At 37.7% G+C, this 22384-nt stretch overlaps 3 protein-coding genes across 3 annotated transcripts; 1 reads left to right on the top strand and 2 right to left on the bottom strand.

Annotated features, from left to right (window-relative positions):
* Window positions 1–1803: 1803 nt before the first annotated feature.
* On the bottom strand, window positions 1804–3844 carry LOC131311041 (uncharacterized). Its single transcript, XM_058338356.1, has 3 exons — window positions 3622–3844; window positions 3423–3489; window positions 1804–2908 (listed from the first exon to the last, which is right to left on the bottom strand). Exons 1-3 carry the CDS (start codon window positions 3697–3699, stop codon window positions 2073–2075), a joined length of 981 nt encoding a protein of 326 aa, XP_058194339.1. The 5' UTR covers window positions 3700–3844; the 3' UTR covers window positions 1804–2072.
* Window positions 3845–10127: 6283 nt separating this feature from the next.
* Window positions 10128–11483, top strand: LOC131309628 (26S proteasome non-ATPase regulatory subunit 13 homolog A-like). Its single transcript, XM_058336236.1, has 4 exons — window positions 10128–10155; window positions 10269–10363; window positions 10589–10660; window positions 11121–11483. Exons 1-4 carry the CDS (start codon window positions 10128–10130, stop codon window positions 11481–11483), a joined length of 558 nt encoding a protein of 185 aa, XP_058192219.1.
* A 1661-nt stretch (window positions 11484–13144) lies between these two features.
* On the bottom strand, window positions 13145–17570 carry LOC131309627 (uncharacterized). The gene is made up of 7 exons (XM_058336234.1): window positions 17464–17570; window positions 14762–14830; window positions 14604–14655; window positions 14365–14496; window positions 13859–14271; window positions 13663–13786; window positions 13145–13561 (listed from the first exon to the last, which is right to left on the bottom strand). Exons 2-7 carry the CDS (start codon window positions 14827–14829, stop codon window positions 13145–13147), a joined length of 1206 nt encoding a protein of 401 aa, XP_058192217.1. The 5' UTR covers window position 14830; window positions 17464–17570.
* Between the last annotated feature and the right edge of the window lie 4814 nt (window positions 17571–22384).

Below are 22384 nucleotides of genomic sequence, written 5' to 3'. Positions count from 1 at the left end.
GGGACAAACCAAAATTTTCAAGTTGATTCAACTTTGTCCCCTAATTCATCTCTACTCTGGTATGTTGAGCTATTCTCACTGTGCGACGTGCGTAAACTTGAGTTAAATTTTGTGCCAAAATTCTTTATTTGTTTCTAAACAACAACTGTTAGGTATTGTCAGTTTGGGCACTCCAAGTGCCTTCTTTCAAGATACCAAATAGCAGGTCTTTCCAATTTTCCTAAGTTGGACTTCAAGGGACTCTTTGATAAATTCACCTTGGTTGACCCAAGTCTGGGACTTAAACTCTCGCATTATCTAGCTGTGAACCCAGTCAACCACGATCATACCATCGTTGGCAAAGTTGACAAAACTCAAGCTTTCTAGGCCTAGGATTGGTCTTCTTGGTCCATGCCTTGTCAAAAGATGTCTTCATGTCGAGCCTTCAAGCGATCCGACACTTCATAGGCTTTTGAATGTACTCTCTTCACGGTAGTATCGTGGGATGCTACCCTAGGAATTAGGATGCACGCACAAGTCATGAAACGGGCAACCTATGTAATATTTGTGTTGAGCGCCGCATCCACCACTTCTTAGACAGGTTCCATATAAAGAAAGCCCCAATAAAAGTGAAGTAATCAGGTTTCAATAAAATGCTAGCTTATAGGAAAAGGAGGTCTGCAACAAAAACGGAAAACAACGCATGCTACGTATTATTTACCAAAAAAATACGCATGCGAAACATTGATGCAACTCAATACCGAGCTGATCACGACCCTAAGATATATTGAACTGTCCAGCAATATCATGGCCATGACATTCATCATTGTGTTTGATTCGTTACTGCTACGGAGTTGTGCCTTTTGGGCTAAAAAATGCCAGAGCCACGTATAAGAGGATGACCACCACACTACTACACAGCATGGTGTACAAAGTGGTAGAGATATATGTTGATCACATGATGGAGAAGTCAAGGATAGGGAAGGACACCACGACACACTCCCAAATACAATGAGGAAAATTCTTGGAGTGGCTACATTACTAAGTGGGTGGACTGTACTAGAGTCAACTATGAGGTACCATATTAGTTACAGACTCAAGTAGACTGCATATTGACGCAACGAAATGGCATAGTTTAGGCAGGTTGGTTGCATGCGAACAAATTGATTGTATATGTGGCAGCTTATTTAATAAAGCAATCCCGTAGTTTATAGATCCTGAAAGAACACACATAAAAGTTTTAACAAGGCAGGTTCTCAGTAAAACTATACATCACATTAACATCTACACTAGACTATTGCTTCAGGCTCAACTAGTCCACACAATATGCAACAGACTATAAGAGTGTTAGATAGCACTAGTCACTTGTGGCGTGCCTAACAGGAGACAACAATATGATGATAAACACGAGTCTCCTAAAACATGCAAGGAGCAGCATGCCTTAGCCTGCTATAAGCCTATTCTCCAAAAAAGAGGCCTCAAATAAAGAGCGGTCAATACTGAGCCCAAAGAATCGTCTCAAACCAATGCTCAATATGCACGTGATACATTGCTATCGAATTGAAAGTTTCAGCAATTGATCAAGGAGATTTATCAACAAGCATTTCTGAACATTTGGTCTTTAAATGTTGATAATTTTTGCAATACAAGTACCCCATTCAAATCCGGAGTTCATAATACTGTTAATAGCAAGGGATGCCAGAAAAAAGGAATTGAGACCCTATCCCGTGTGAAGGAACGAATATCATATTTTCAGCCATATAGTGGAAAAACTCTACAATAGAAAAGATTCACATATTAAAAGAGAAAGAACAACAAAAAAAGTATTCAAATCAAATTTCATGTATTAAATTTATATACCACCTTATCTATTCACATACCCACAACGTCTTCTACATCAGCACATTACCAGACATATGTTGCCCTAACTCAAACAAAGAACCAGCCTAAATCCGGGTGCTTCAAAACCACATCCCTATGCCCATTACCCACATCTAAGACTATGAAATCAGAGTCCAATGATAAGAAAACACGCAAGACATGTGAAAATAGAGAGACCCAGCATACTAGTGAGGCAAAAACAGAGAATCTTTCTAAGACCTCGTGATCATGCTACAAGAGCGACCCAACTTGAATGTCAGACTGCCTCCATCTATTGTTGCCTCGCCCTTGATGGGTTCATCGTCATATTGCTTCCTGCATCCAGGACAACGCCCATCGTCTTCAAGAATCCTCTTGTGGCAGAAAAGGCAAAGCCTGAACCCACAAGAGCAAGGGAGAAACCTAGAGTCCGTATAGTCCAAATCTTCACAGCATATGGGACAAGTAGTTGGCACTGATACAACATTCTTACATCCCCATGGACAACCGTATTGCCTGCCCGACTTCATAGGGAAACTGAGCTGCTTCGACAGATTGGGCAGAGTTTGAGGGCGAAAAGCATCATCAGGCTTCCAAGCCCTGCAATTGGGTTGACCCTTCTGTACATTCCCTTCTACTCGCTCCTCGGGCTTTAGTTCTGGCGGAGAAACTGATGGAACCACACTTTGATTATCAAAACTGTGTTTATCTTGCTCCTGCTTCTCATTAGTCACCGCTAAAGCATCGGCAACCGCCTCCCAGTCATCCAAGCACCCATCATCGTCTTCATCCTCACCGGTAACGCTTCCAGAGCAACTTCCCCCACTACTGCTGCTGCTACCGCCGCTACCAGTAAAAATCGTTCCAGACACATTACTACTACTGCCCAATACGCTACTGGTGTGACTTGTGGGGCTGTTGGAAGCCGAATCAGAATCACTGTAATGGTGGTATATCGACCCTCCCTCCTTTTCGCCTCTGGGCTTTACCTCTAAATTCTCCATCGACAACTGACTCTCACTGCATGGTGGATGACCCGACGAATCACCAAATCCCCCCTTGTTCTTCACTGCTCAATAGACACATACATCCCAAATCACATAACACAACTATCAAAATATATGAAAAACTACCAAAATACAAACCCAGTTCAAGATTCATGCACCAGACTGATTCAGTTCAGATCGTCTGTGCGTGGATCCCAAACTGAACCAAACTGATCCATGAAAACAGGAGGAGATCTGACCCCAAACTTACCACACGCATACATGAACAAACCTATCTTAGAATAAAAAATAAATAAAAACTTCTACCAATTGTTTCATAATTATTAGCTCCGGTCTTAGTAATTTTTATTATTGTTGAAAAATCGTCCTTATCCAGGCCTCAAATCGATTCTTTTTCAAAGATAAATCCAAAACGCCCAAATCACGATATTTCTCGTGAAACCCGATTATCCCAAAAATATCTCTATATATATGTGTGCATATATGTGTGTGGCTGCGTGTTAGTTTTAACTTATCAGTGCATTAGAGTATTCAGATTTTAATCCAAAGAGAGAAAACGAGAGATCTTTAAAATACCTTGCGAAAGCCACTGCTCACGACGAGCATCAAGCTTGCACTGCTTCAATTTGGCAGACCTATTCACCTGAAAAAACCCCCAAAAGAAATTGAAAAACATGACAATCAACGAAAATTAATTTCTTTTCCAATCCGATGATACAAAACCTAGTGAATTATAATGCAATTAAGAACAAAAATCGAATAGAGAGAGATTTACCCTCTTTTTCTTGGCGAAATCCTTGGAGTTGGATGCGGCCATGGGAATCGATGCGTTGGTGGTCGAATCAGTAACCATAGCTGTCGAAAACTTCAGTTACGATCGCGAGGGATACAGAGCTAGATAGAGAGAGAGAGAAACTGGAAGAGAGAGAGAGAGGATAACGGAAACTCCTTTCTGCCTTCGCCTGCCTCTTTTCCTTCTGTGACGCTAGAAAACGAAACCCTTTACCCAGACTATATATAACCCTTGACTTACGATTGTGCCCCTAGTTTCGACCTAATTTACTGCGTGTCCTCTTTGGGCGACGCTAATTTCGGGATCGAGTAGGGTCATTTAGGGAACGGCTGTGCTATTGACGACAAAGGCAAGAAAGGAGAAAACGACAGCGTTAGGGGGAGATATTTAGGATCTAAGCGACGGTGTCGTTTGGGTAATTCCGTGGTCCGCAAATAATGGGCTCCGCCCTTGGAAATTAGTTCGAAATTTACCTCTTTTGCCCTTGTTTCTAATCCGAGGACTAGGTGCCATTAATGAGGCTGTTAAGTGAATTTAATTAGCGTTGCAATTGCAATGTATTGCACTTAAAAAGTTTTCTGAAAACCGACTTGTATATTGTAAAGTAAGACTACGCTCACTGCTCAGCATTCACTGTTCAACATTTCACTGTCCATCTCGATAATCAATGGTTCGGATTTTTTTAAAAAAAATCTAGGAAATGGAAGAGTTTTTAAAATCCGGACCGTCCAAAACACTTTCAGACGGTGAGATTGAGAGCGGTGGAGGAGCAGTGAATGTTAAGCGGTGGGCATAGACTTTAATGTATATTGCAAAGACACGTTTGGTTTAAAGGATAACTAAAAGATAAAGGAATAGTACTCAACTGTGAGGCAGCAAACTCGTCACTAGCTGTTAGTATTGACGAGCTTCTGTAGCTGCTTCGATTAAAGAAATTAAAAAATTAGTGAAACGAGCTCGAATTAAAGAAAAAAATCTGTTCATAAATCAATGTCAATTTGTTGACTACTTATCAAATCTTGCTCGTTGGATCTTATAGCACAAAAATAATCCCAGATCATGACGTTTGGTGGATCTTGTAGCCCAAATAATCTCGTATCATGACGTCTCAAATAAACATGCCTATCTTTAATCTCATAATAATTCAATTTTCTTTTCAAAGTATATAAGCTTTCACATTGTTTCTCTCTCCAACAAGAAATTTTTTCCTAGCAAATATGTGTAACCTTGTATATTTTTCACTCTCTTCAAAAATGCCAAGTATGCATCCATAGGGTACTATGTTCTTCGAAAAGAATTTGAGATTTAAAAACTGAAAATAAAGCAAATGAAACTAAGGTTGAGTTCTACTTAACTTTTAGGACTTTTTGAAAAGTTTTGTCCTTATTTTAAAAAAATCGCATTTATTAGTTTTGTATCAAATTTTGGTGAATTGTTGATTCATTTCGATGAAAGAAATCAGAAAATCAAAAAAAAAATTACTTTTAATCAAATATTTTAAAAAATATCCAATTTTAAACTAGAAAAATGCAAAAAGTGAAACTTTTTAGCTTAAGGCCCAAAATTTCCAGTATGCTCATCTCGCCTGGTATTTGCTGAAACCGCTGGTATCGACCGGTAAGATCCGGTATTGGGACCGGGAGAGTATTAGAGGGTCATGGTACCATTTTCTCGTCAATTCAGTACATACGGAACGGTATTCACAACCTTGATTAAGATGTATGTATGCATACATGCATCTTGTTAGACAAAAAGAGATACTAGCTAGGTTCTGAATTGGGGGATGATGCTATGCAGTGGTGTGTGCAGCACCGTGCTGCACACCTCCGAGCCGTCGGATCTTGCATTCGACGGCTTGGATCTCATCTCAGACGATCGGAAGCCGTTCATTGCTGAGATGAGATCCGAGCCGTCGAATGCACGATCCGACTGCTCGGAGGTGTGCAGCATGGTACTATATATGCACCTCAATGCACAGCACCGACCCGAAGTGTCGGTAAGCATGTGAACCTGGAAACAAAAACCGCTACTATGCTATTCGTCTTTTGATATTACTTCTGCCAAAAGAACAAAAAATGATGGATGATGCTACGGTGTCCCTAGTCATTTTAGGAACACCGTAATAATTGGCATGACAAAAATCATTATGAACATAACCAAAACCATATAGTGCATAACCAAGGTATAACAAATTTCCCGGATACTTAAAGAGCCGGTGAAAAAAAAGAGAAAAATAAATTAGCCCTCTTTAACCACGGTTTAACCACGGTTAAGGGAGTTTTATCCCCTGCATCTATCATCCTCTACATCTTTTCCCTAAAATCATTCCCTTTAACCAGGGAAAATCCCTCTGCACTTCGTTCATCTCCCAGACTCCCACCCAGAAAGAAAACCCTCGCCCTTTAACCATGTTCATCTCCCACCCATCATCGACTCCTCGTCCGGTGTCGAGGAATGGATTGATCTGAGCAACTCCTCTCTCTCTCTTTCTCTCTGTTCTCTTCTCTTCCTCCGTCCCCTCTTCCCCACCTTACATCCACCCCATGGACGTCGCCACCGCCCCCACAACCAACAACAACGGCGTCGAGCCGCCATCGGACAACCCGGTTTCAATCCAAATCTGAAACCCACCTTCAACGAGAGCAAGGCCGAGATCCTGAAGCTCCCCCACGCCCACGTCAAACCCAGTATTTGTGTTTGGGTATAATCTGATTCCCTATTTTATTTCTGAACAAATTTTATTTACGGCCCATATTTGTTGAAATCTTCTAATTTGTGTTAACTTTAGGGCAACACAAATTAACGATTCTAGCACTCCTATGCTGTGACTTGTTGTTGCTGCTACTTAACCAGGTTTTTCAGCTATGCATTGTGGTAGCTTTCCTGTAATGAGTAATGTTTCTGTTCACTTTTGTCTCTTTTGTTCTAATAATAGTTTGGTGGTAAGAAAGAATTTTCCCGATCCTCTTTAAAGCTTGAATAAATATAAGGAAAATAAAAGGATAGAGAACTTGCTACCCAACACGGACGTCTTAGAACTTGTTTTTTGAACTTTGTGACTTGTGTACTTAAACAGAAGTTTGAAGCTTCTTCCATTAATTCTTTATGTGGAAGATATTAAGGCAAGGGGGAGTACTTGGTGCTTAACATGCAAAATGTAATGGCAAACACGTGTTTCACAGTCTTCATGTAAAAGATGTGGCTGGAGGATGTAGTTACTTTTTAATCTTAGCATTAGATGATTAAAGCAGTGCCCAAAACATGTATTTGCATCATCTGCCATGTTTCTGGAGTTGCTAAAAAAGCACTTTTCCGACCTAAAGTTCAAGCATGACTTCGGAAATAATTCAAGAGGGCAGATGCCGAAATGGCGGCAAGCCTGCATCGGGATCTATCATTTAGACTCTGATATTTTCCACTGTCTAAGAACCTTGAATTTGGCCAGTGGTAGTTGTACTTGCTATGGTCAATCACCAAAGAGTAATGCTTTCGGTCAAATTAGAGAATAACCATCTAAAACAATAGTTTTAAAGTATCAGCAATATCAACATGAATAGTCCAAACAAGGTATTACGATCCAAATTCACAGTCTAGACAACCTAAGATTGATATGTGAAATCTATTATAAGGTTCTATAGCTGTTTCATATGGTACGTAATGAATCTTAGTCTGTAGGGTAACTAGGGTTATTATACTGCTATCTAGTTTGTACAAAGCCTTTCTTATCCTTCACTTTTTCTACTTTCGAAACACACACACACACATCCACAGCTACTACACTTCTTTTTGCCTACGTTAGTTAAGTTACTACGAAGGGGCAGTCGGTTACTCCATCAGTTCGAACCAGCGACCTCACCCTAAGGACTCGAACCCAAGGGGAAAGACCATGAGCCAAAGCCAAGCTCTTACAGCTACTACACTTTAAAAGTGGGAACAAATCAAATATACCTGCCAAAAGACAGACACCGAAAACTCAAAATCCATAGGAGGTTTAAATCCTTTTCTAGTGCTTTAATTTTCTATACAATGCCATTGTCAGAATTCTCCTGTTACTGACCTTCAGAATGAGATTCAGGTTAGTCTGCCACTCTGGATTTTAAACAATGTGAAAACGATACCTTTATTTGCTTACGTATTGGCCGATACAGTCCGATACGGACCAATATCGACCGTTATACGGCCATGTCACCGATACCGTTGCATTTCCTGATACCGTGATTTAAAACCCTGTACCACAGTTAAGGCAATGCAGAAATAATTGATTTATCTGCAGTGATATGCGTTCGTTCAACGTTTTGCAAATTCTTTGTTCATGCATAAGAGGTTGCTAGAAAAGCGGTCCTCAGTTATGTTTCTAGCATTGGGTTGCCTTTGATAATCATATTTAGCTCACTTAGCAGTTCGATTTCGTCTCTCTTTGTTTTTTGTTTTTTTCCTTTCAACTCTTAGTAGTTTTGCAAGTATTGAAAACAATTAGGCTCCATTTGGATAGATATGGATTTCAAAAATGTGGGGTTTCTATGTCCAATTGCTGCAAATATTAATGTTCAGTGGTAGGTGGCTCGTGAACTAAAGGGGAACATGGATTGAAGGTAGAAGAGTTGATAATGACTTGAATCCTTATCAGGGAGGATTTCAAATCTTTTGATTATACAGTTTTCTCAAATGCAATCATGATAAGGCTACCAAACTCAATGTCAAAATCCATAAGCAAGCAATCAAATTTGAAGTCCCCACCTACCCAAACGGAGCCTTTTTGTACTAGATACTGTATGTTAATGCTTGTCTTTTTTTTGGGCAGTGAAAATTATGCATTGGCGCTCCACCATGTTCAGCAGTTTCCCACATCTCAAGGATGGGAATGGCTTTAAGATAGGTTATCCTGCTTTCAGTTATGTAAACCAAAGGAAATACAGTAGCCAGAACTTTTCAGAACCGATCAACAAAACTGTTACAGCCAATGGTCATGTTTGCAATAATGCCGATCCCTTGCCCAAAATTTGGCATCCTGAAACTCATTCCATTCTCCAATCAAGTGGTCTTCAGCATTGTTCTATAGCTTATGTATGTGATTGGAGTTCTGTTATGCTTGTATCCATCTACTTGTAGTTTCCCCTCTCTGCAGATCTAAAATTTGAGGCATCCTTGATCATTTGATGTGAACATTAGGGGATAGGGTTTGAACTTTGAACAATATTACTATCGACACATGTTTTTCCATTGTCGGTTTCATCTGCTTGGTAGACTAATGCATCTGCATTAGAAACACTGTTAGCTCATTATTCACTAAATAATGCATTTGCATGTTTTTTTTCCGATTTTCTTTGTTGGATACTGATCTTGTATAATATAACCATATAGCCATTATTTTAATTCAAATTTTGTGTGATACCTCTCATGAGGTACTGCTCTAAAGCTATCCTGGTGCATATTTTGTTAAAAGCCATGGATTTGCTTATCAGCTTCAGTGTTGATTATTTCTCTTCGATTTAAAAGATTTGTGGCAATCTTTAATGAATTAGCTGTGGGTTGATTGTGTTTGATTTATTTACTAGCCTATACGTTTGTTTTGCTCAATAAACTTTTGCCATTATGTGCATATTCTTGGCCACCAAATTCTGTTGTTTTCACTTTTGTAATTATGCAGTATACGGGTGTCAAAAACATCCTTCTGATTGACGTGCATTTCAGCAAGTAATTTGCAGAAGTATGTTGGTGAATTTAAATAAGGAGACCAACAAATATAGAAATTCTGTGCCTAATTGCAACTCCTCTCTCTCTCTCTCTCTCTCTCTCTCTCCGGGGCTTTGAGGTGGAAAATGAAGCTCACTTCAAAGTGCAGAAAGGTGTTGTAACAAAGGGGAACACAAGATTGATAATATACATTCAACAGAAAATAGGATAGAGAACTTGATGAAAAGGAGAGGATAACATGGTTTTAATAGAGAACTTGGAATTGGTAGTCTTTTTGCTATCTCAGTAATTGTTGGACATGGTTTTAATAGGATTTCTTGGGTTTTATGTGAGTTCTTTGTTGGGATTTAAGTAGTGCTGCTGGTCAAAAGATTCCAGTTTTTCAGATTATTATATTAATTCTGCCAGAACTTGTGGGGTTGTACTAGAGGTTTCTTTTGCTCCAAATTTGATTCATTTCAATCTTGCTGTGCGGAACTAAATGTATGCCCCCTAGACTTTGTTGCAAGCTTATGTCATGCTTTTGATTATGCATTTACATGCTTCATGTGCTTTGTGAACGAACCATGGTAGGTGCAAGTTCTGTTTTCTTTCTTACTTTTGGCTCATGTTCAAAGTTTATTTTGCTTTTCCCTATCAGGCTCTTGGTGTTTTCTGGTGTCCAAAAAAGGAAGGTGCGTACTGGCTGCTTTCCAACATACAGGCTGTTTTCCAACATTCCTGAAAGGAATTGAAATGAAACATTGGTTTGGTCCGTCGTCTGTTCCCCGAATTTCATCTTCTCTGGGATCACAATGCGAGAGTTTGTGGAGATTACAGACTGTAAATTACTGTAGGCATTTAGTTTCCATTAGGAACCAATACTCTTGGTCAGTGATTGGCTTGGCTTATATGTATCGGATGGTTCTATTTAAATTTTTGTTCAATAATTGTAGTGTTTTCTTCACTTAAAGCAACGTTAGCTTACATATATGGTCTTTCAGAGATTAGATTAGAAGTCGGGGATCAACGAAAAACCTCTCTGTATTCCGTATGGTATTTCGTTCTTATGATCTGATAGATGGAACGAGTTGAATGGTAGAGTTGAAAATGGTGAAAGTGCAGCTGATTTATGTCATTAGCACACCTCTCTCTCTCTCTCTCTCTCTCTCTCTCTCTCTCTCTCTCTCTCTCTCTCTCTCTCTCTCCTGTGTATCAAATGGAACTTCTATTCTTTCAAATAAAATTATGTGGATCTTCTCATTTTCATTGTCAGCTGATTAAGCTCTTTAATATGAATTTTCTATTGCTTGAAACTGAAAAGCCTGTAAAGCTTGTTAATAGGATGGTTTGCTACTGGTTATCTCTTGGATGTCGCTGTCCACATATTCAAAGGCTTGTGCACATTTAGAATGAGTTAGTTTTTCTGTTTTGGTCGGCAAGATTAGACCAAATGAGTTGATCCTGCATGTTGATGACAATAGCATCATAGGAGAATGGCGGGTGGCAGAGTTGTATCACAAGCGAATGTTGCATTTTCATTGGAAAAATGATTAGTTTCGAATCTTTTGATGATTGGTGGTGCTTTTTATTTTGCTAAGCTGTTCTTCGCACTGCCGGGTGACGGCTCATATGTGGTGTTCTTTTTCTGGTTGGACATTAGTTTCATTGTACGGTCTTTCTGTATGACTCAGCAGGTAGCATAGGTTCTGCTACATGTGTTCTGCTAGTGTTTGACTGGGAAAAGCTTAAACACAACAAGATGCATTGATTGTGCTTGACAGTTGTTTCTTTCTCATTATCTTCAGGCTGGTGATGCTCTCATTCAGTTATATCATAATTTCATCACTGATTTTGAGACCAAGATCAATCTTCTCAAGCTTGCACATTTCGCCGTCATTGTTTCTCGGCAGTATTCAGAGAAAGATGCTGCCATTAGTTACCTGGAAGATGTGATAGAAAAGCTTCAGGCTACTAGAGAAATGCGCATTGAGGAACCAATTCTTTTTATAAAGATGCAAATTGCTATCTTTAATCTTGAGAAAGGCAGCCAAAAAGAGTGCAAGAAACTTCTTGAAGACGGGAAGAGTACGCTTGACACTATGACTGACATCGACCCATCTGTGTATGCCAGCTATTATGATAATAACCCGAATTCCAACTGCAACTGAATCTTCTTCTGGTGGTAATAACCCGAATTCCACAGCCTTGGAACAAGTGCTAGTAGCTCTTTTGCACCCACTTTTCCCAGCCGGGAAAAACTCATACTCCATTAACACACTTCCATGGCCACCCCCTGAACTTCCCTTCCTATGAACTGCCAAAAGCTCTGTATACAACTCACATGAACCAATAAACTTACTCTACCTAAACAAAAGCAGCTCCTGGATTTGCAAAACGAAAACAGACAAAAAAAAAAAAAAACAGCTACCTACTATTTTGTAATCTTCCAACTCCTCCAAAAACCTGCCGGTCCTGCCCCAAGTTGTCCAAATTCCTATTACACTATCTTTGCCAATTGATTCACATGGAAAGAACAGGTAATGATAGTATAATCAGGAATTTGGATAACCATGTGTGCGAATCCCCGATAAGTATTCGAAAGTAGTGAGGTAACTCTTTCCCATCATGCAGGCATTAATGAATACCCATTAAGTTTGATCATCCATATGGAACAAGGAAATTACATAACCAAAATATTGCACCAAAATAAATACGAAACAACATAGCATTAAGTTCCAATCATGCGCCATATAATACAAAGTGGAATACCCTAAAAAGTTAAAACTACCATACGGAACGATACTTGATAACCCATATAAAATCAGGCCCCCAAAAAACTTAACCTTTACAAAATATGCCTACAGATTGTTAGTTATATACGAATCACGTGACCACCTGCGTACACAAAGCCCGTTTTACCTCTTTCTGCCTTCCATGCCTCAAATTTTTTTAAAACCTCCAAGGCATCCTGATTATTCTTGTCACCACACAATTCCAATAACAACCTTGGCCTTTCGGTATTGTCCATCTACAAAACCCAAAGCTAGCTTAGAAATCCAACACTATCACAACCAATTAAATACAACATAACGATATTACTTTACGAGCACTAACCTTGTGTACACCGGATGGGAAATTGAACCCTTGCATGAATTTTATAACAAATAGCCCACAATCATACCTAAAAATGTGCAGAAAGGAATAAAGTAAACCACTTTAAACGCAAGTAACACAATTAACACAAGTAACCTATAAAGCACAGATACGGATACGGGATACGACACGATACGGATACGGCAATATGGCAAAACCTAAAAAAAAGATACGAATACGTCGGGGATACATTTTCATAATTATTAGTCTCATAGGCATAAAAGTGAAGCCTTAAAAAATAAAAGAGTAGTTGAATTGCCAAAACCAAGCATTAAAATAAGATTATGTTTAATAAATTACCCGTCCTCATGTTGCAACGGTTGCTTTTCAACATTAGCAATGTTAAACTTCGTGACATCAACCTGATAGAGCTCTCCATATTGGAAGAGCAACGCGCGATGTAATCCCTCCAGCTAATCGAAAAAACAAGTAGTTAGAATACAAACCTGGCATATCGTAAAACATGGTCTAAACGAGGTGTGCCATACCACTTGTTGTGTCAGTTTCTTACGAAACAAATTGGATCGAGTAGCGGGCTTTGAATCAAAAATATAAACCATATGGATGCCCATGTCTATTTTGATGCAAAACCAGTAGCTCACACGATCATTTGTTGGTATGTATATCTACGATCAAAGGTAAACAATCATGATTCAAGACCAATTGAAATCTTATTTTATAATTGACATGCATGTACTCCTGCGAGGAGGGCAGAGAATTCTCCTTGAAGGTGGACATTGTTTAGGTCCATTTCTTGACCCATTTGTGGTTGCAGCTTAGAAGGCGTTTCAGAGCCAAGGTGCTTCGCCATTAATATATTTTGACGCAACAAAAGACCTGCTATAGTTGCAAGAGTATTTGTCATCACAGTTACATCTCCAGTTGAAATTTGGGACACACCGCATTCATTGCCACTTGTTTTTTCCTCCAGTGTAAAATGAACCACCACCCCCTCCCTGTCATAACCTCCAATTTGGTCAAACCGATGCAAGACACTCTTAATTTCAGAATCACCCCAAGCAAGCAAAGAAGGGAATTTTCGAACATAAGGCATAACTGTAGCCCTTGGAGAGACACGATCCAAGTAGAAAACCTGCATTATGAGACAATTAAAGTAATAATGCATAACAAATAAATAACCAAAGTGAAATAAGGAATATGAAATGCGTTAATGCAGAATCACTCAATACCTACCACCAGGAGGAATAGGCACCCGCTTGGTTGTGTATGATCCTTATTGCGTTGGTCCAGTATACCCTTGCATAAGAAGTCTAAGGTCAAGTTCGCCCAATTCTGATTGGGCATTGCCGCAACATCACTAACAACATTAATAAGGGATCAAGTAACACCCGGCTTTGTGGTTGGGCATAAAAAACATCCCAAGATGTACAAGGCAAATTTCCTTTTGAAAACATCATCTACTTCCTCCGTTTTCTCCAAGTACTCTCTCAACTCTTTCAGTTGGACTACCCCATTCGTCATTCCAAGGTTTTTATAAACTTCTGAAAATTCTACCGACGTATTTCCCTCCAACTCAATAAGGTTGCCTTGTGCATTAATGCCCAAGCACTCATGAACATGGGAATCAGTGAGAAGGAATGTCCGCCCATGAACAGTAAGTGAACGAGAAACAAGATCAAATTTATGCACCAACCAATTACATAGCGGATGGTTAAGAGCTGTACACCTCAATTCTAATATTCCACCCAACCCAATAAGCTGAATAGCACGGCGTTGATCTGGGCTTAACTTTTGTACTATTCTAACGATGGACTTTAAGGAAATACTGTTCTGTATCTTTTTCTGCAAATTTAACAAACATCATCAAATAAATTGGCATTCCAAAATCAGGTCAAATCATGTTCACCTAGACAAGTTCCAACAATTTGTACTCACTTTTTTGGGTTTTGGCGGAAGTACAGCTTTATGCTTGGTGAGTTCCTCTTTGGCCAACTTAGCCAAATCTTTGTACTTTTGCTTGTGTTCGTTCGACAGGTTTTTCCATTGCTCACCAATGTCCCTCTTCGTCTGCAATACGTACCAAATCATGCACCAATGATCATTCGTCATCATCAACATTAGATCAAATAGATGCAATTAGATGACAAAATGTTAAGTTAAAATTATAATTTTACCTGATTTGTTATTAAGGTACCAGCATCTTTTAGATTGGCTATGGTTTCATTGCTACTTGCACAAACATAAAGTAGTAGTCAAACATTGTCATAGGAAAATACATAATTAAACACCAAATCAGTGTTAAATGAATTAAATTTTTATTAACAAGGAATACTTATATAGAATGAAGGCCGATGGCACCCTTCCTTTCAAAGCATACTTCTGAATGATCTCGTCTGTCATGCTGAAAATACATAATTCATCATGGCCGTGTTACAATCAAACATAATATCGAGATGAAAATGTAATCAGCTTAAAATGTTTAATCATCAATTGGAAATGGAATCGTACAACTTTAATTGGAAATAGAATCCCTATTTAGTGCAAGGACATGCTAGTGGCACGAGTCACTAGTTATTAAACACCCTTATAGTTACAAAGAATTGAATAGTCCCGAGGGGACCTTCTTGCTCGTGCCTTAGGGCTACCCCTTCCTAATAAACTGGATGGAGATCAAATCTTTTAGTGACATTCTCAAAAGTTAGCAAAAAGAAATAACCATCTGCCTACATATGATAAAACATAATAGTAACAAAGCATTTCATCTCCAAATGTAAGTTTCTAGGATTACTCAAATTGTGCAAATCCATGAAGCTCAAAGTGGTAACTAAATATACTACCACATTGTGAAGAGGGGACTTGAATGCCTTATTCATTTCAGAGGCATAGGCAATGGTGTTCGTGTAGCTAGAGTAAACATTAGAATTTAAGTTGTTAAAACTTTTCTTATTTCAGTCTTTCCAAGTTTGCCACAAAGAGACAACCCACTCCATTAAAATTTGGGCATGTTTTTTCAATAGCAATTGAATGCCCAACTCACGACCGGATTGCATCCAACCTCAAGTTGAAAGGTAAGTTAGGATGTGTACAGCAATCGGTTGGATATCAATGTAGTGGGTTGTCTTACTATAATACTATGAATCGTTTTACTTATTAGACCACTCTTTGTTGCTTAACATCTTAGCCTGGCTTGTATGGTTGAACTAACACTAAAGAAACAAATGGTTGAACTAACAGTAAAGAAACAAAAATGCATGCACAACACTCACGTTAATGTGTGCGGCTCACACAAATCCAAAAAAGCATTGCTAGGAACACAGTTATGGAAAGAGTTGTATTCAGAATTGTCCGATGCATGCATACACACATACATCATATGGTTCTAAACAAATTGTTGTCCTGGACTTTTCCGATCCATAAATATGAAGTCAAACACACCAAAATTTAATCAGTTAATTACTGTCCTTGCTTTGACAATTGAAAATGCTTAGCTAATCACTACGTTAGCAAATTCCTCATTTTTTTTTTTTTTGCTCGGCAAGCAAATTCCTCATTTTCTATTAACGTTTGTTGCTTTCTCCAATTGGTCGAACCAAATAGAGCTCTCCACGGGATAAACTACTACAGACTTCCTTTTTAAATTTTTTTTTTATAATAAGGTGCTTGCAGACTTTTTATCTTTCCCTAGTCAGCTTGCGTGTACCTCGAATTAATTCTTACAGCTCTTTTCACAATCTTTTCACATGCTTGCGTGTTGTGGTGAGATGGCTTCAAAAGTTACTGAAAAAGAAAATCGAACATGAGACTTAAGGATGTAGCAAAGCAAACTATTCCTACTTTGTAGTAGGTTTTAGGCCACTGATAGATACTTGTCTAGTTCTACAAGTCAACCGCCCAAAATCAATCAGATTTTTGCATTTGTAACAGGAAAGGATATGTTAAGGAATCTAGCACATGAAAACTGAGATAATCTACAGAAAAATTCCTCTTTTCCTGACCAATTATATCCAGCCGACTAAACATATCTTTGTCAAACATAAGTTACTTAATTGAATCAGGTGGTGGGTAGTTATTATCTAGGAAAAATCAAGGGAGCTGTTGTAAATAATCATGACCAAACTAACACGAAATAATATTTAAACTACAATGAACAGAAGATGATCAAGACATCTTGGAAAGGTAGAAGGTTTAAGTGACTGTGAGTGCCATAAGCCTTTACACAATCTGTTTTTGACGGACTCTAAAAAGTGAATGGTTCCGATTATTGTTATGGGCTCGGAAAGAGCCCACAAATTGTCGAAACTGGACAGCAGATTAAAGGGGAAGAATTGGACCAGAGCCGAGCCCACAAATGCAATCCTCCAGAGTCCAGGCGCAGTAATAGTTCCTTCTTTCTTGGTCGAAAGAAACCGCAGCTGTTAAGAAATTATTGCAGCCTTCTAATAAACAGCACTGTTTATGCACTTAAAAACCGACTAAATTCCTAGATTTGCTTAACCGAAGAGTTGTTTCAATCTACTCCCTAGCCCGACTGGTGGCAGTGGAAAAAAATGCTCCTAGTGCAGCAGAATAATGCAGGTGTGGGTCACAGTTTTTTTTTAAAAATAATTGTTCGGATCAATTTATGTGCATTTTTATTAATCTCCAAGGAATTAAGAGTCAGAACGTCAAAATTGGTAATCTTATAACCTCAAGGACATCACACCCTCTCTCTTGTTATCAAGCCTCGGCAAACATAGATACTTGCAAATGCTATACTTTTAACCCAGAAGTTCTAAAAACAATCCTGAAAATGCTTCTCTTTTAAACCCAAAATAAAAGACCAATATTCTTACCAGGATCAAAATTATAGGACTACTGGACTACTATAATTAAGCTCTGTTGGTAAGCCTCGAAGATCGAAACACACGGCCGCACAAAACTATTCGGATGAATTGCAGGAGAACCCTAACTATTCTAATGAACAAAGAAACCAAAAAAAAGTGCAGGAAAATGAAAAAAACCCTACGAAACCCTATTTACAGTAGCAATGGTTACCTTGTCACGAAGCAGCGATCCACAACAGAAGGTAGAACCAGAACGGGGACGAAGATATGGACTGAGAGCAACGGAGAAGAAGAAGATTAGGACGTAGGGTTTTTTCTCCGTTAGACAATTATTCCCTACAGCAGCGTGTTTTGTCAAAAAGAAAGATGAGTTGTTTTGGGCCCTTCGATCTTCTCATTAATGTGTTGGCAGCTCCATATTAAAATCATCACATGATCCTAACAGAGAAATCCTCGTAGAGGATCCGGATCCCAAAATTTTTGCCGTAAAACTGATTTCAAAATTTTGGGGGATTCTCCTTGTATGGGCAGGACCAATTGCATACATAATCGGAAAATCGAACATACAATATTGAATCTGCATTCCGATGAAAAGGTTTTCAAAATCCGTTAGACCCAAAATTTTATGAGAATGATTAAAACAACAAGTACAATAAAATTAACGGTATCGATCGTCGTGATAGTGATGCGGTTGTGTGACTACTGTACATTAGACTACAGCACAAGATCTTGGTTCATAATCAAAAAAGTGTAATGTATAGATTTTAAAGGTGGTTGGCAACTAATTTTTTTTCAAATGCTCGATCTAAACCGATGGGATTTAACATCTTGTTCATTTAATTATTGTCACCAAAATCGGTGATAATCGGATGTCGACAACCACATAATCGGAATACATTTGGTGCTTCCAGAAGCGTTAAAGTCCCATACTGCACCACTCTTGGGCCGCCTCGGCTATTTTTTTCCGAATCGGGACCGTCTATACTTTAGGTAACAAAGATTAGAATACTTCTGCCAAAAATGAATTAAATTTCTTATCAATACATACTTGATCGGATGTAAAATGTCATTATAATAATGAATCTACGTCCCAATAAAAGGGCTTTCTAAACCCGTAGTCCCAAAAAAATTTACGAGAACAATTAAAACACCAAGCAAAACAAACTGAACGGTATCGATCATTGTGATTGTGTTGCGATAGTATGAGTATTGTACATTACACAAAAGCATAAGACCTTAGTTTAGAAACAATGAAATTCAACATATAGATTTTAAAGGAAGCTATTCAATAATTTTTTCTGATGACCGATCTAAACCGTTAAGATTGCACATCTTATCGATTCTATAATTTTTGCCAACTTTAGTGATCATCGATCGGAACACATTCAATGCTTACGTAGGTATTAAAGTCCTATAATTCACAACTCGATGACCGCTTGATCAATTTTTTAAAATCGGAACCGTCTATCATTTCCGTAAGAGAGATTAGATCATTCTTGCAAAAAAAATAAGTAAATTGCTTATCGTTACAAACTTTATCGGACATAAGTTATCATTCTTATGTTGAATTTTTGTACCAATCAAAGAGTTTCATAATCCGGATGGAACCCAAAATTTTCATAAATAACTAAATCAACAAGAACAACCAAATTAACGGCCTTGATTATTAAAATAAATTGATTTATTGAGGTCCATTACATTTTACTGTTGAACATAATCGCAAGACACATTTACATTTTAAATTTTTTTCCCACTTAACCGTGGTTAAACATTTTCAAATAAAAAAATAAATGAAAAAATGACAGGTGGGTATTGTTATGGTTTTAGAGGTTGTTGTTATACCTTTTAGAGGTTATTGTTATGCTTTTATGTGGTCATATTATGCTTCTTTTACTTTTTGCTTTTTGTTATGATTTTTATGGTTTTTGTTATACTTGTCATTGGTTTTGTGTTATGTTTTTCAATGGTTTATGTTATGCCCACATGGTTATAACTCAACAGTTATGTCATTTAATGGTTTTGTTATGCCTATTTTGGGTTAATGTTATACCTGTTTAGGAAATGTTATACTCATGTTATGCCATTAAATTCACGTGTTATGCCTTTTTGGGTTTACTTGTTATGCTATTTAGTGGTTTTGTTATGCCAAATTCGATGACCTGTTAGGATGACCAGTTAGACCGATTTTTTTTGGTCAAACTAGCATGCGTGGCACAATCTCAACCGTTGGATCGGAGTTTTGGTTATGCCTTGGTTATGCCTTGTTATGGCTTGGTTATACATATAATTGGTTTGGTTATGCTTGTAATGATTTTGTTATGCCAAAAATTACGGTGTCCCCAAAATAACCGGGACACCGAAGTCGTTCAGCTAGCATCATAGGTATGAACAGACTTGTTTTTGTTTTCATAGGTTTGGTCCAATTCACAAATCAGTACAAAACCTACCCAACACGTTGGTTTGTTTCAATCCGCAATTTAATCAATAGGACTTGTTTGGTTGGAAAATCTCAAATTGTCGATATTGGGTCGGATCGATACAAATGAAAATCCCTCAAAACGCCGCAACCTTAACCAGTGCACATGCACCTTTATTTGGGCTGCATTTGTTTCATACTTTGGTTAATCAATTTCACATGGGATCTTTGCCTCAATAATGTATCTTCCGTTTTCGACTAAACCCGGTGCACCCCCAACCTTATGATGTGCTCGTTTAAACATGGGATAGAATAATATTGCATATCATACATGTATAGACGTTTAGTAGTATTTCATGGAATAAATAGTTCCCACTAGTCTTATCCCAAGAATAAAAGCCGATAGAAGAGGTTATCTGGTTATACAAAACTTGTCACATCATCGAAAAGTACAATGGCCTTGTTCGTTTCTCATCTTTACTTTGTTTTAATTTTATTTTTCAATTATTGCTTTATATCTTTTTTCAATTATTACCTTATTTATCAAATTATTAATTTCATTTATCTCTCTATCTCTCTTTACTCATTGTCCATCTCTCCAATCATTACCCTATTTCTCTCTTCACCCACTACCAAAACTAAAATACCCAAAGTTACCAAACGAAAAAAGGCCAGATTTTGACATTCCACTTTTTGATATCCACATTCTAATATCCTATCTTTAAGTATTATTGATCTTAGCGTTCTACGCACGTTATACAGATTGCCCAAAATGTCTATTGATCAAATGGGAAAAAATGCATTCTGACTAAACAAATTGTTAAGAAATCATACCGCAATTGAAAGAGAACGAAAAATCATACTAGTATGTTGCCATTATCAATTATACGTTTAATAAAGGGTTGAACCAATTAATAAGTCCCACAATCTCTAATGGTAACAAATAGTCGAAATGAGTCAAGGGGGATAGTTATAATAGTGAATTGTCTCAAAAACAAAAGGGATTGGTCGAGTAAAAATATGACAGCAAGTAAGGATTCTGTTTTACACCTAGCTTTGAGCTCGTAGATTCAACTTTCATAAATTGAAGGCTCCTAAATTGATTGAGGTTGTCGTAAGCCAAAGAAAAGTTTCAAAATAAAAGAGTAAATTAAAGTTATTCTGGTTGAGAAAAAATTACAATGATTTCTTAAATGCGGTTGGTGACCCATGAGAAATAAAACATTTTCCTTTGAGATTAAAAATTCTTTCCGCCGGCGGCAAACTGGTGATTTTTCCGTTACTGCCATTGTGGGTCTTGTGTTTATTGTTAATTTGACTGTTCATCTTGTAGGGCTCGCAGATCAGTAGTATGTCCAAGCAAAAATATCATCTTGATTGGATATCGATAGATATATCAAAATTTAAATTTTGGTTTACAAAATGACAGTTTGTCTTGATACCTCTTTAGTTGCCGTCCACATTACGTACAATTTAACTTTTAAAATTAATGACAGAATTAGACCATTCATTTTATAAACCAAAATTCAAATTTTAAATTATCTACTAGTGTCCAATCGAGCTTTTTTTTTTGCTGGACATACTAATTTGCGGGCCCTACAAAATAAACAATTTAGATTACAAAAATAAAAGTGTGGTGAGCCCCAAAATGTCAGTAGCGGAAAACCATGGTTTCCGCCACCGGCAGAAAGAATTTAATCTTTTTTCCAAAACGCGGGGTTGTTCAGCTAAATAACCCGTCCTTATCCAAAAAAAATCCGCATTTGTTAGTTTTTCATCAATTTTTTTTTGTAGATTATTGATTCTTCTTAACGAGAGGAATCTAAAAAGTAAAAAATTACGATCAAAACCAAATTTATTTAATAAAGACAAAAATAAACCAATAAGCTAATTTTTTCATCTTTATTCAAAATAATTTGGGGTTTCGATCATAATTTTATACTTTTTAGATTTTTTTTGTTATGAGGAAGCAATAATCCACAAAAACTTGACGAAAAACTAAAAAATGCGAAACTTTTTTTTAAAAAGGACAAAAAAAATTAGCCATCTAGCTTATTTAGCAGAACAACTCCTTAGTATTCTGATATACTATTGAGGTGTGTGTGCGCGTTCTTCGTGTGGATCATTCTATATGCATGCACGGTTGGCCTGTTTTCGTTAAATCCTCCAACCCCACGTAAAGAAGTCATTAGCGTAGGATAATGGGCACCTAAAAAGCTACTCCTACTGGGCTAGCCCTAATTGTTTTTATTACCATACAAATACTTTAGGGCAAATGGACATAGTACTCCTTTTGAAAAGGGTAGGTCCTTAAAAAGTAGTAGTAGTATCAACTGTCCATATAATTATCAAAGCTAGTCTAGGTATGGGAAAAAGGGTTCAAAAAGTAACCTAGCTACAAGTTGAATATTGACATAATCAAGAGTATTGTGACATATGATTGGAAACCCTACCTTATCTGATTATACCCAAGTCATGCCTTTAGTTTTTTTTTTCTTATAACTCAAAGACTCGGCTGTTTGTCCAATCTTACGCGCGCCTCAATTAATTCGGAGGCCCAATTCTACTGTCCACTTGTAAGGGAGCTCAATTAAAAACAGAGCAAAACTCTGTATAAACTGATCACGTACATGGAAGTTATAACACCGAAGAATTTCTTTAGTTCTTACGTGGGAATAAGTAGTCACCATTGTGCACTTCTCCAAATATTAGCTTT

The sequence above is a fragment of the Rhododendron vialii genome, chromosome 12a (genome assembly GCF_030253575.1).
Source record: "Rhododendron vialii isolate Sample 1 chromosome 12a, ASM3025357v1".
Classification (NCBI taxonomy): Eukaryota; Viridiplantae; Streptophyta; class Magnoliopsida; order Ericales; family Ericaceae; genus Rhododendron; species Rhododendron vialii.
The sequence above is the reverse complement of the archived record's forward strand: the minus strand, read 5'-3'. Positions and strand labels throughout refer to the sequence as shown.